At 51.3% G+C, this 12,644-nt stretch overlaps 2 protein-coding genes across 4 annotated transcripts in view; one reads left to right on the forward strand and one right to left on the reverse strand.

Moving 5' to 3' along the window:
* Positions 1-6,018, reverse strand: part of PKNOX2 (PBX/knotted 1 homeobox 2) — a 624,957-nt gene extending 618,939 nt beyond the window's left edge. For 2 of the 3 annotated variants that reach the window (XM_054005412.1, XM_054005405.1), the window contains exon 1: positions 5,957-6,018. The gene's annotated coding sequence lies outside the window, so the exon portion shown is untranslated. Of the gene's footprint in view, positions 1-3,952; positions 4,035-5,956 lie in introns of those variants that run through there. The other variant, XM_054005406.1, reaches the window with a different exon arrangement.
* LOC128823379 (uncharacterized) lies at positions 467-12,626 on the forward strand. The gene is made up of 3 exons (XM_054005625.1): positions 467-592; positions 3,644-4,549; positions 12,162-12,626. The coding sequence occupies exons 1-3, from the start codon at positions 467-469 to the stop codon at positions 12,177-12,179; spliced, it is 1,050 nt and encodes a 349-aa protein (XP_053861600.1). The 3' UTR covers positions 12,180-12,626.
* The last annotated feature ends 18 nt before the right edge of the window (positions 12,627-12,644 follow it).

The following is a 12,644-nucleotide window of genomic DNA, read 5'->3' on the forward strand; positions in this document are numbered from 1 at the left end:
CCCAAGGGACATTGGAACCGCTGGGAGCTTCACAGGCCAGAGCCCCAGGAGACTACGCCCCTGGAAGACATGGTAGGAAGTAGCCCGGGAGACTATACATGGATCCAGTTGGAGGACTGGGAACTAAGTCAGTGTGTTTTGGTCGGATCCCTGCTGACCCAGAAGTGAGTTCACTCACTGCTGACAGGACCCTGGGCTGGGACCTGGTGGAGTATCGAGGGCCTGTGTCCCCCTACCCCAGCCACTCTCCCCCCCCCCCCCATCAGGTGGTGGCCCATCCCCTCACTGGCCATCAGGCTGCATCACCCTATGAGAGAGGGCAGCCATATAGACTCTGGCAGCCCTGTAAGGGAGGGCAACTGTATTGATTCTGGCCACTAGGCCAACTGCCCTGAGGCTAAGGGTGGTCAGGTGGACTCGGCCACAGGGTTTCAATGTCCTTTTCCCCACCCTAAAGGGGGACAGGATGTACTTGCCCCATGACACCCTCCTGCTGCCAAAAACTCACATGAAGCGGATTCCAGCTCATGGACGCCAGACAGCCAAGACTCCTACCCCTTCTGCTTTAAAGAGCTCAGTTTTCAGAGGACAGGTAACTGCCCTTTCTGAAAATCCAGCACCTTTAAGGCAACCCAAGTCAGGGGCCCAGAATTGCTGATCATTGGAATATCTTGGCCTGGGGCTCCTGGAGCACCCTGACACCATGTGCTAAAGCTGCCCACGCTGATGCTATCAGTTCCACAATGAATATCTTTTAAAATGAGACTTTAATCAACTAAATTTTCATCCTAAGCACTGGATCTCAGCCTGGGGAGTTCAGTGAAATGGATCATTTCCTGCTCCTCCATCCTGATTTTATGCTATGAAGAGGAAAAGTGACCATAAGACTTTTTAAAACCAGGTGAATCTCCCTTTAGCGTGTCATTATCCAGAAACCCTTTGTCCAGTTCACCTCAATGTGCGCAATTGTTTTGTGCATCAGCCTACTAATTCTGAGGCCAATTTGATGTTGTGATTTTTAAGAGAATGGGGAAAAAAGGAGACTCTGACTCATAATGGAAATCCAACTGCAACCTTAACTGTGCAATGCCTGCTGTCACTCCACTATGAGTCTCACATACTTATTAGTGTTATTTAATGCAGGGAATCCCCTTTAAAGTCAACTGTAAAAATAGTAAAAAGTAAAACCTACTGGTCAGATAAATGTAAGGAGGCAGTTCAGACTAATGGCTAGAGAATAAAGCATGTTCAATAAGGCCGGAAAGTGAAACTGAATATGTGACTATGTGCAAATAGATAAACAATTTAAAGGTCTCTGATTCATATGTTAAAGCCAGTTCTGGGGTCACAACCCCCTCTAATTAAAAAAAAAAGTCACAAAAAGTCCTACTGAAATCTGCTTTATACTGGCACCAGCCATTTCAGAACTTGCTATTGTAGTACTTTCAAAGTCAATTTTATTATTTACAACAGCAAAGCTGTTCCACCCCACATTTAAAATATATTCTGACTCTCACAAGACTTGTCAGAGACAGCTGCCTTCCCCCACATTCCAGCCAAAAATAATAACAGAACAGAGCTGTTTGGAGGAGACTTAATCTAATCTTCATTGCTTCAGTTTTAAAATATCCTGCTTGGTTTAGGGTTTCTTGTTACATGGAGGGATGTGTTTTTAGTGAGATAGATCTTAGCTGAAAGGCCCTTCATAGAAGCTTCATGTAACTAGAAACCATGGAAGGCCAACTCTGCTGCAACCTAAACAAAAGCCTCCAGGAGACATAGCTTTAAGCAAACTGCACTGAAGCTGAACTTTTACAACCATTGGTGTTAATGCCACTGGGGTTTTGTTTAATTTAAACTCTGCACCAAACCTGGATCTCAGCTACTCCAGAGTATCTCTGGTATAATCTAAAATATTTTTAAAAAACTCTCGTTACTCTGGATTTGCCCTGGTGGAGGGGGGACCAGACTCTGGCTGAAGCCAGCGTTTTCTAGGCCTTCAGCTAGATAACCTAATGCAATGACACACTCAGTAAGAAAGGACTCTCAGTCCTCGGCATGAAACAGAACACAAGGGGATAAAGAAAGCAAAATGCAGAGGGCTCCTCTGCACCACTTGTGAAAACTCAGGATTGAATAAGATCTGAAGTGAGACTTCAGAGACCGCACCAGAGCAGTAAATCCAGTTCTTCCAGAGATTTCCACAAATGCCCTCCATTCACACTTGCTAACACAGGCTTGCAGGCGAAAGGGCAAGATTTTGAATACTGCAACATTATAATATTCTAGGTCAGTTCAACTGGTATGTAACATACCGAATAAGCCCCATGATCCAGGACTAGCACCTAAACCAACCATCATTCCTAATGACCTGCCAAGGGCCCTGTGTGCACAGAATCGTCAAATCGATTTTAAAAGGTTCATTTCAAAACAGAATCCAGAGAGTCTGGCACTGAGGTCCTTAGCCCAGCACTGCCGGAACAATGGGAACAAGGCACCAGCACTCAAACAAAGAGTTGTCCTGTAGCCTGTCCCCTGCCCATCTCACACTTGCACTCTCTCTCCGGTACACAAGGTGACATATTTTGACAACTTTGCTCTCAGCAAAGCACTGCAGCCCCTCACACAGTTCAATCTGCAGGAAGATAAGGAAAAGCGCTTGAGCAAGCCAGGCAAAGGGCAAGTCTATCAGTGGGTTTGATTTTGCGGACTTTCCATATTCCTTTTCCTGTCTTCCTCCAGTCACTCTTCCTTCTTGGTGGACCCTGCTCTGCATTTCATTTAATCCACACACTTTCCTTCCTGTCCCAGGTACATCCCTTCTGGCTCTGAACCTCCAGCAACTGCATCGCTCAGGTATACATATCTCAGCAGCCCCATGCATCACAGCGTGGAAAAGAAACCACTACTGCACTGCTGCTCGGCCCCTTTCGCTTGAGAGAAAGCCCGAGAGTGTCATTCAAAAACCCAGGGTAGGCTGAACTATGGGGGAGACAAAGCTTCTGAGAAGCAGAAAGCTGTTTTGAAAAGGCAAAGGTGTGTTTAGTAGGACACTAGATCCCATCTATTCTCGCCTTAGCCCCGTTTGAGGAAGGTTCTTCTTCTCCAGGGCCGCCCAGAGGAGGGGCAAGTGGGCAATTTGCCCCAGGGCCCCCCACGAGAATATAGTATTCTATAATATTGCAACTTTTATGGAAGGGGCCCCCAAAACTGCTTTGCCCCAGGCCCCCTGAATCCTCTGGGTGGCCCTGTTCTTCTCAGCCCATACAGATTTTAGTAAAACCGAAGCCATGGTTAAAGTTAATTTATTTCCCCCCATTCACGTTGTTTGTTCACTCTTGGCGTTGCCTAGCCGCACACCACAACTGAACTGCCCTCTCTCCCCTTTGGCCCTAAGCACTTTCAAACCCAGCACGTCGGCTCCAGCGCGCATTGGCCCGAACGGGCACAGCACCAGAGGGGACACTTTCAGTGCCAAAGCCGGCCCAGTCCCACCCACTCCTGCCGGCCGCCGCGGAAGTTAGCTAGGCAGAACTTCATGCCTGTCGGATCGGCTACTCCCAGGACAGAGGCTCTCCCGATCCCATCACTGGCGTACACCTGATGTGCGGGGACATTCATTGCCGCCGAACTTCCCCGCCAGGGGCTCGGTTACAGCCGAACACGGCGTGGGCAGGCTTCGCACTCCCCGGTAACCGCGGCCGGGGTGGGTGTGACAGGCGGGCGAGGCACGCGCAGGGCAGCCGCCGCTCCTGTGCCGGGGGACGGACAGATCCTTGCAGCCGAGCGCTCTGGCAGCTACGGTACAAAGAGCCAGGCTACGAATATCCCCCTGACTGGCGCGTTTCTGGGGGAGCGGACACTAGGCCGAGCTTTGCCCTCGCTCACCCGGGAGGATGTGATCGGGCCTCTCGGACGCGGCTGCTGCCCCGGGAATAGTGATTTCACTTACCCTTCGGTTTTGCGGCGCGCAGCCCGGGCCAAGCCAGACACCGGCCGGGACAAAGCTCCCAGCTCCACGCCAGGGGCTCCGAGTCCCTCCCCACCGAGCCGGCGCGGCGGGCAGAGCGGGGTCCGGGGCGGGCAGACAGGGCTGCTACCGCCGGTCCGCGGCGCGTCGCGCCAGCCTGGGCTCAGCTCGGCGCCGCTGGAGCCGAGAGCCCCAAGCGACACGGGCCTGACTGCGAGACGGCGCCCGGCGGAGCTTCCTCCTCTCGCCCCCAGAGACCAGCGTGTCCGCAGGGCACGGCCCGCGCCCCCCGCCTGGGCCGCCGAGCCCCCAGCAGCCCGGCAAGAGGCGCTGCTCCCCGCCTGCCCCACGCTCAGGGCTCCGCACAGCGCCCGCCGCCGGGATCGGCCCCGCGGTGCCCGGGGCAGCTCGCCAAGGGAGACCATCGCAGTGGAGCGCCGGAGCTCCCCGGCCAGCCCCTACACGCGGCGCTGCGGCGGCCACCAGCCCGGCTCCCGCGGGCTTTGGCTTGCAGCGAGCCCGGAGCAGCCGCCGTGCGGGCGAGTCCGCATCTCCCTGCCCGCCGCGCTGCTGAGCCCGGTCAGTCCTCGAGGAGCGCCGGGCTTGCCGCTGCGATTATCCTCGGCTCCCGGCCCAGCTCTGGGCAGCCTCGCCCGCTGCTGGGGCTGGTCCCGGGCAGCACCCGGTCCCCTTCCCTCCGGTGGGTGAGCGGGGCTCCCGGGGGCAGCGGTGCCAGCCCCGGGGCGCGTGTGACTAGGGCAGGCGAGCGGAGCCGAGACGCGCCAGCCTGGGGCTGCCCAGTCTGCAGCGAGCCGCGGCTGAGCCGCCCGGGGAGAACAGCGGGGTCGGCCCAGTTCCTGTCCGGTCCCCGGGCCGGGCTCTCCCCTCCCCGACCGACCCCTTGGGGGCCGCCGGCGCAGGAGCTCCGGGTCCGCAGCCCATCGCAGTGGGGTAATACTGGGAGCGCAGCGCGGCGGGGCTGCCCCGAAACCCGCACAAACTCCGCACCCCCGGGCCCAGAGCTGCGGCTCCGGGCAGCCCATCCTCCGCTGCCCGGGTTCCCAGGCCAGGGTTCGGAGCTGCGCCTCCCGCAGCCTGCTCTCCGCATGCCCAGCCGGCCCCCATCACCGCCGCTCCGCCAGGCACTGCCCCGCCGCTACCCCCCAGCCTGGCCCGCGAAGGGAGCCGGGCCCCACGGCATAGCCTGCCCAGCTGCCGGCAGCGAAGCCCGGCCCGGAGCTTCCTGCAGCCACGGGGAGGGAGTCAAGTGCAGAAACAGCCGGTCCTGCCCTATGCCCCTCAGCCAGCGACCGCTCCAGCCCCGCGCCTCACCCGCCCCGCACCCCCTGCCCTTCCAGCCCCCTCCGATCCCGCACCTCCTTCCCTCCACCGACCCCGCACCCCCAGTCCTCTCCGACCCCGCACCCCCTGCCCCTTCATTCCCCTCCGACCCCGCACCCCCGGGCCTCTGCCCTCCACCGCTCACCGACCCGCACCCCGTGCCCTTCCCGCACCACCTGCTCCTCCAGCCCCCTCCAATCCCGCACCCCCTGCACTCCACCGCTCACCGACCCAGCACCCCCTGCCCCTCCAACCCCCTATGACCCCGCATCCCCTGTCCGCCACCGACCCCGCATCCCCTGCCTCTCCTGCCTCTCCAGCCCCCTCCGACCCCGCACCCCCTGCCCTGCACAGCTCACCTACCCCGCCGCACCCCCTGCCCCTCGAGCCCGGGCCGATCTCGCACCCCCTGCCCCCACCCAGACCGCACCCGTCTTCTGCCCCTGCACAGCACCCGCCAGCCCCACATGCGGGGTTACCCATCGCCGTCTGCCCTTTCCCCCCGCCCGTGCCTGCCCTGCAGCGCCTCTGCCCAGCCTCGCCGCGCGGCCGGCTCCCTCGCTAGCATCCCCTGCCCGCAGCCGGGTCCCTGCCCGGCTCTGCCCGCCCCTGGGTGCGCGCTGGCCGCGCTGAATGACAGCTTACCTGCACGCCAATCTTCATCACACTGACACCGGCCGGGCCGCGCAGCCTATACTCACCGCCCGCCGCCGCGCGTCACGGCCCCGCCCGGCCCGGCCCCCGCCCCGCGCCGGCTCCCGCCTGGCTCCCTCTAGCGGGCCGGCCTGGGCCGCCGCTACCGGCGTGCTCCGTCCCCCGCCCCATCCCGCCCCATCCCATCGCGGAGACACGGGGCTGAGCCGGGCCAGCCCGGGCCCTCTTGTCGCGGGGCGCTCAGCTCACGCACTCCCCGTACCCGCCAAACAGCGGCCGGGTTGGGAGACTCCCAGGGCTGGGACTGGAAAACACATTAGCAGCAGGACAGTGCAGTGCGAGGGGCTCAAGCTCCCCAACCCTTTTGTTTGGTTTCCGATTTACTCCTTTCAAAGGGAATTTTAAAAATCTCATCCCACCCCCTAGATGTGGGTGAGCTGGAACAATGTGTACATTGGGGGCACTGAGAGCCAGGGAGCCAAACTGTAAACCCTGGATATAATGGAAAACCATAGGCGCTGGAACTACGGGTCCTGCACCCCCTGGCTTGAAGGGGTTCCCATCATATCCAGGGGTTACAGTTTGGTTCCATGGCTCTCAACACCCCCACTATACACATTGTTCCAGGGCCCCGATGGAAACCACTTTAAGCAAGGCCTTGCAGCTGCACCCCTAGTTCCAGCACCCATGTGTAGATGTTGTAAATGCTTCCCCTCCCCCACCCTAGATTTGAGGTTTGACACACGCACCCCCAGTCGCTTTACTGACAGGAAGTGCATTACTTTACACTCTGCTGCGTGCAACATAATATATTGGAATTGTAAAAGAGAAATCAGTCCATTAAAAACTACAGAAGGGAGATGATAAATTCTCTCTTCCGCCCTTCCTTTAAACAAAATGATTCCAGGATTTGCTCCTCCAAGGAGCAACAAAAATAGATAAACTAGAGAGTTTAATTCACAGGTCAAAGGTGTTAATTTCAGAAGTGTTACTGATTGATTGTGAAGTCTATTAAATAGAGAGAGGCATCTGTGATAGAGTTATTTTTAAAACAATAACAAAACTGACACAAATCCAGTGTAAAGTGATGCAGAGGTTGCACTAGGCATCTATTTTAATAAATACAAAATCCCCTCACCCCGCACTAGTAGTGCCGACTGAATAATAATATCTATCGCATTATTTATTTGAACGATTTTGCAGCTTTTTAATTAAATTATTTAACAAATATTTGTTTCCCACTATTTACCCAGGCCTGGTAAATATCAAAGAAGAAATACTGCTCTTGGTTACAAATGCATGAACTTCTTAGACTTCAGTGTGGATTGCATGTTGGTAGAATTTGACCTCTGTATCTACAGAGGGCATGAATGCCTTACACTTGGGGTAGTCATTTATGCTTCTTCTGGAAAGTAGATGTAAAACACTGCCAGCTGCCAACAACAAGGGTCTGTGGAAGATTCTGATTTGGTTTGTTGTTTTGTACAGGTGAAAGTGACTGCACAAGATTCCAGGCAAGAAGTCGGGGCTTATGTAGCTTTTTCTATATTTTGATGTGGCACTGAAGGATTGTTAGTATATCTTGAATTTGGACAGACTGCAAAAGATTATTTTGATTCCACCACCACCACCCCACCTCTTCTTACAAGATGTAAATGTTTCTTTCAGGATTTTCTATGATATGCCAATATAGAACCAGAGATTTGAGATCCTCTGAAAAGTAAAGCATTGGGTTCTCTTTTCATTACTGTAAAACTGAACTACTTTGTCTACCTGAGGAATAGTTCTAAATTAATTCTGGGTGCTATTTTTTTCTAAAGCAGCAAAGAAAACGATAAAACCAGCATCCAAAGAAAGGTACAGTATACACAGGGTATGTCTACACTGCAGTTAAACACCCCTTGCTGGCCTGTCAACTGACTCAGGCTTCTGCTGTGGGGTTATAAACTTGCAGTGTAGACAGCCTGAATGCAAGCCTTAGGCCTTTCCTCTCACAACCTCTTCTCCTCACACAAATCCACACTCCTGTATTTTTGTCTGGCTCACCTTAATTGTGGCTTGATCTTTCATTTCTTGTACCCAAAATTCACATTGATTTTAATGGGAGTTTTTCATGTACAAAATGCTTTGTTTTGATGTTCACGCTTCCAGTGCACTTTTCTTCTCCAGCTTGAAACATTAGAAATATGATCCCTTTTTGTGATGGATCCAGCATTTTGTACATGAAAAACTCCCATTAAAATCAATGTGAGTTTTGGGTACAAGAAATGAAAGATCAAGCCACAATTAAGGTGAGTCAGAGATGACAGATAAATGAAGCATTTATTTTTATGGGAAATTGTCAAAAAGCAGGTTTGATCACTTGTGCTCACAGAACTGTTTTTTTCCTCATTTGTTTTCAGTATGTACAGTATCAAACAACATGAAATGTGGTATGGCAAAACAATGCAAGAATTATATACAGTAACTCCTCACTTAAAGTCGTCCCGGTTAACGTTGTTTCGTTGTTACGTTGCTGATCAATTAGGGAACATGCTCGTTTAAAGTTGTGCAATGCTCCCTTATAACGTTGTTTGGCAGCCGCCTGCTTTGTCCACTGCTTGCAGCCCGTTGTAGCTAGCTGGGGGGGGCTCGGAACCAGGGTGGACCAGCAGCCCCCCATCAGCTCCCCACTCCGCTAAGATCCCTGTGCAGCAGCCACCCAGCAGGCTACCAATTGCTGGCAGTTCAGCAGTTCCTCCCCCCACTGCCATGTGCTGCTCCTGCCCTCTGCCTTGGAGCTGCTCCCAGGAGCCCCCTGCTTGCTGTGCAGGGGAGGGGGGAAGAGGGTAGGGTTACCATACGTCCGGATTTTCCCAGACATGTCCGGCTTTTTGGTCCTCAAATCCCCGTCCGGGGGGAATTGACAAAAAGCCGAACATGTCCGGGAAAATACTCCCAGCTTTGTTTTGCTGGCATCCCTGCCCCAGTCCCCTGTTTACCTTAGAGCGGCTCCGGCAGGCTGCGAGCTGCAGGCGGATTCCCCCGTGGTGGCGGCGGCGGCTGCTGCTGCTCCCCCCAGACACCGAGCTGCCCGAGCGCTACCGGCTTCACAGTTTGCCGGGCAGCCCCCAGACCTCCAGACCCTGCGCCCCCGGCTGGGCGCTTCCCCAGCGCAGCTGGAGCCCGGGAGGGGAAGCGCTCGGCTGGGGGCACAGGGTCTGTGGGCTGCCCGGCAAACCGTGAAGCCGGTAGCGCTCGGGCAGCTGTTTCGCATGGCTGGGAGGGAGGAGGGGGAATGCGGGGCGCTCAGGGGAGGGGGCGGAGTTGGGGCGTGGAAGGGGCAGAGTTGGGGCGGGGCCATGGGGTGGGGAAGGGGCGAGGCCAGGGCCCCTGGAGTGTCCTCTTTTTTTATTGTTTAAATATGGTAACCCTAGAAGAGGGGAGCTAATGTCAGGGTGTCCCCCTTCCCCCTACTCCTGCCCCCTGCTTATCCCTTCTCCATATAGAGCAGGGTGGGGACAGGACAGGGCTCAGGATGGAGAGAGCTTGCTGACCGCAGCTGCTGTCTCAACTTCCTGATCTTTTTAAAGGCAATGTACTTAGAGTGATGTCAGCATACTTAAAGGGGCAATGTGCATCTTTCTCTCTCCCATACACATAATGTGTCTCTCTGTCTCTGTCTGCCATGCTGTCTCCCCTCCCTCCATTCGTGCTGCCTTGTAGAGTGTGAAGCTACATTAACAACAATGTGTTAACCCTTCAGGGCTCAGCCGAATGCTAGTTCATCATTTAGCAGTAAGGCATTCCCTGGGAAATATCCCACCCTCTTCCACCCTCGAACTTCACCACCTCAACCAAGTTTCACAATCATCATTGCTGTGTACAGTATTAAATTGTTTGTTTAAAACTTATACTTTGTGTATATCTATCTATCTATCTAATATCTTTTTTTGTCTGGTGAAAAAAATGTCCCTGGAACCTAACCCCCCCCACCCCATTTACATTAATTCTTATGGGGAAATTGGATTCGCTTAGCATCATTTTGCTTAAAGTCGCGATTTTCAGGAACATAACTACAACATTAAGCGAGAAGTTACTGTATTCTCAAATAGTTCAGAAGGATTGTAGGCAGAGCTAGAAGTTGCCGATAAATTAAGGTTGCCTAACACCTTCCATTGTAAGAACCTTTTTCAGTTGATTTTAACTTTGCCAAATTTTAACCATTCAGGCTGCAATGTTCCTCAGGTAGAAAAAAGTTTTAGCTAAAATGGCTCTACTGTTTTCAGGAATGATGTGAGGGAAGAATATAGTGTTTTGGCCATGTTACAAAGTCTTAAAGTCATTTAGATGCCACATGAGAGAATTCCCTTTAAAAAATAAACGTAGGAAATTACATTAAAAGGACATTAAGGACGCAAAGTCAAACACTCGAAATGTAGGAAATGCAAAATTAAAGTTGCCTGTGCAACTTTAATTCAGCTCCCTTGCGCACATGCATTATGATATAGTCTTTAATTACATGATCTCAGAGTATTTTTTCCAAAGGACCCCTACCTCAGTCAGTGTACAAGATGGGCAGTGCTCTGGGAGCAAATCAGGGTTGGATAGTCAAGGAGGCTGTTGTTTATAGGACCTCTGCCCCTAGGTGCTGACTTACCAAGTGGCTGGGGGCTGCTCCACCCCCGCTCTGCCCCAGGCCCCGTCCCCACTCCACCCCTTCCTCCAAGACCCTACCCCAGCTACAAGGGAAGTCAATGGGAGCTGGGCTTTGAACATATAAAGTGCTAAGTACTCTGAAGAGTCAGGTCGTAGGTGTCTCAAGTTGGGCACCTAAAATTACTGGATATTTTTCACAATTTTGGTCTCAATCTCTCCGTGACTCAGTTACCCATCTGTAAAATGGGTACTATCACCTTTCTTCACAAGGGGGTTGAGAAAATAATTCATTAATGTTTGTGTAAAATGGGTACTATCACCTTTCTTCACAAGGGGGTTGAGAAGATAATTCATTAATGTTCATGAAGCACTCATATCAGTGATAAACCTCGTAAAAATCCCAGGAGGATATTAATTTTGCAATCAGTGCAGGGTTTGATTGGTGTGCAGTAAGTAAGGCCTGGGGCCACAGATTGAATGATGAGGATAAAAATTACTGAATAACTACTCATTCAGTGAGCACTGTCCATCCTGTGCATTGAATGAGGCAGGCATCCTGTGGGAAAAACATTATGTGATTCTATAATTAAAGACTGTACCATAATGCGTATGCACAGGGGGGAACCAAATTAAGGTTGCACAGGCAAACTTAATTCTGGTATTTGCTAACTTTTGAGTGTTTGACTTTGGAAACTCAGCATTCTTTTAACATAGATTTTTGTGCATACTTATATATAAAGTAGGAGCCCTCCCTGCCCCAGATCAAGTAACAATATTAATGATTTGGGCTCAATAAAACATTCCCTATCAGCTTGCAAACACCATATTATATCTCAGGGCTGTCAAATGGTTTTAAAAAAATAATTATGAATCACAAGATTTAAAAAAATTGTTGCAATTAATTGTAGGTTTAACCACACTGTTCAACAATAATACAATACCAATTTAAATTTATTATAAATATTTTTGGACGTTTTTCTACATTTTCAAATATATTGATTTCAATTACAAACACAATAGAAAGTGCACAGTGCTCACTTTATATTATTATTTTTTATTACAAATATTTGTACTGTAAAAAAGCTAAAGAAAAGATAATATTTTTCAATTCACCTGATATGAGTACTGTAGTGCAATCTTTATTGTGAAAGTACAACTTACAAATGTAGAATTTTTTTGGGGGGGGGTGTCAATTAATAGCAGTTAATGCAAATGATTAACGCAAAACAAATTAATGCATTATTTTTCGACAAGTGTTAATTGCACACTTCTGTTTTGAGCCTCTTAACTTACTGTACTTCATCGCTTGGCGGACATTGGTACAGTTCTACTGTGTTCTCATGATCTGGAGTGATTAAATATCAGAAAAAGTTAATGGAGCAAAGCAGCAAAAGTTCAGGTCTTTTGAATGGGAAGTCTGTTTTTAAAAAACTTACGGATGGTTCTCTGGATAAAAAAGATGATTATCTGGTAACTATTGCAAGGCTGAGCTTCAGTACCATCCATGTAGTTCAAGTCCGCAGTTCCACCTATGCGCTAAACATGCTTTCACCTCCAGTTCTTGTGCTACAGGTAACCCACCAGCAGCAAATGAATCCCACCAGCCGCGACAGAGTACGCTTACAGAGTTTCAGGGTCGCTTCAAGCCAATGGATCAAACAAAGTACAACAGGCTAACCAATGCTATTGCAAAGTGGATAGCTATCACTGCAGACCACTCAACGTTGTAAATTACAGAGGGCTAAGAGACGTTATTCAAATTGCATCTTCCAATCAGTCATATACTTTGCTCTCTGGAGGAGCATTGCATCAGGACCTGTATCACAACGAGAAAACTACGAAGTTGGAGCTTCTGAAAAATGCACGAGCTGTTGCTTTGACTGGTGATCACTGGACATCCATGAGCCATCACAGCTATCCTGGAGTCACAGCACACCTGATCGCTGCTGCACGGACACTGCAGTTGTTTGCTTTCACAGGAACACATAAAACTGCGATTAATCGCAACTATTTTTAAAATCTAGTTAATTTGTTTTTCATT

Source organism: Malaclemys terrapin, chromosome 15 (assembly GCF_027887155.1).
Source record: "Malaclemys terrapin pileata isolate rMalTer1 chromosome 15, rMalTer1.hap1, whole genome shotgun sequence".
Taxonomy (NCBI): domain Eukaryota; kingdom Metazoa; phylum Chordata; order Testudines; family Emydidae; genus Malaclemys; species Malaclemys terrapin.

What these genes read in the sequence shown, in the direction of transcription:
- LOC128823379 (XM_054005625.1), top strand. Translation starts at nt 467, where the DNA reads ATGTACTTGCCCCATGACACCCTCCTGCTGCCAAAAACTCACATGAAG. An exon ending in GCTCAGTTTTCAGAGGACAG is followed by an intron (nt 593 to 3,643) that starts GTAACTGCCCTT and finishes CTTCCCCGCCAG; the next exon opens with GGGCTCGGTTACAGCCGAAC.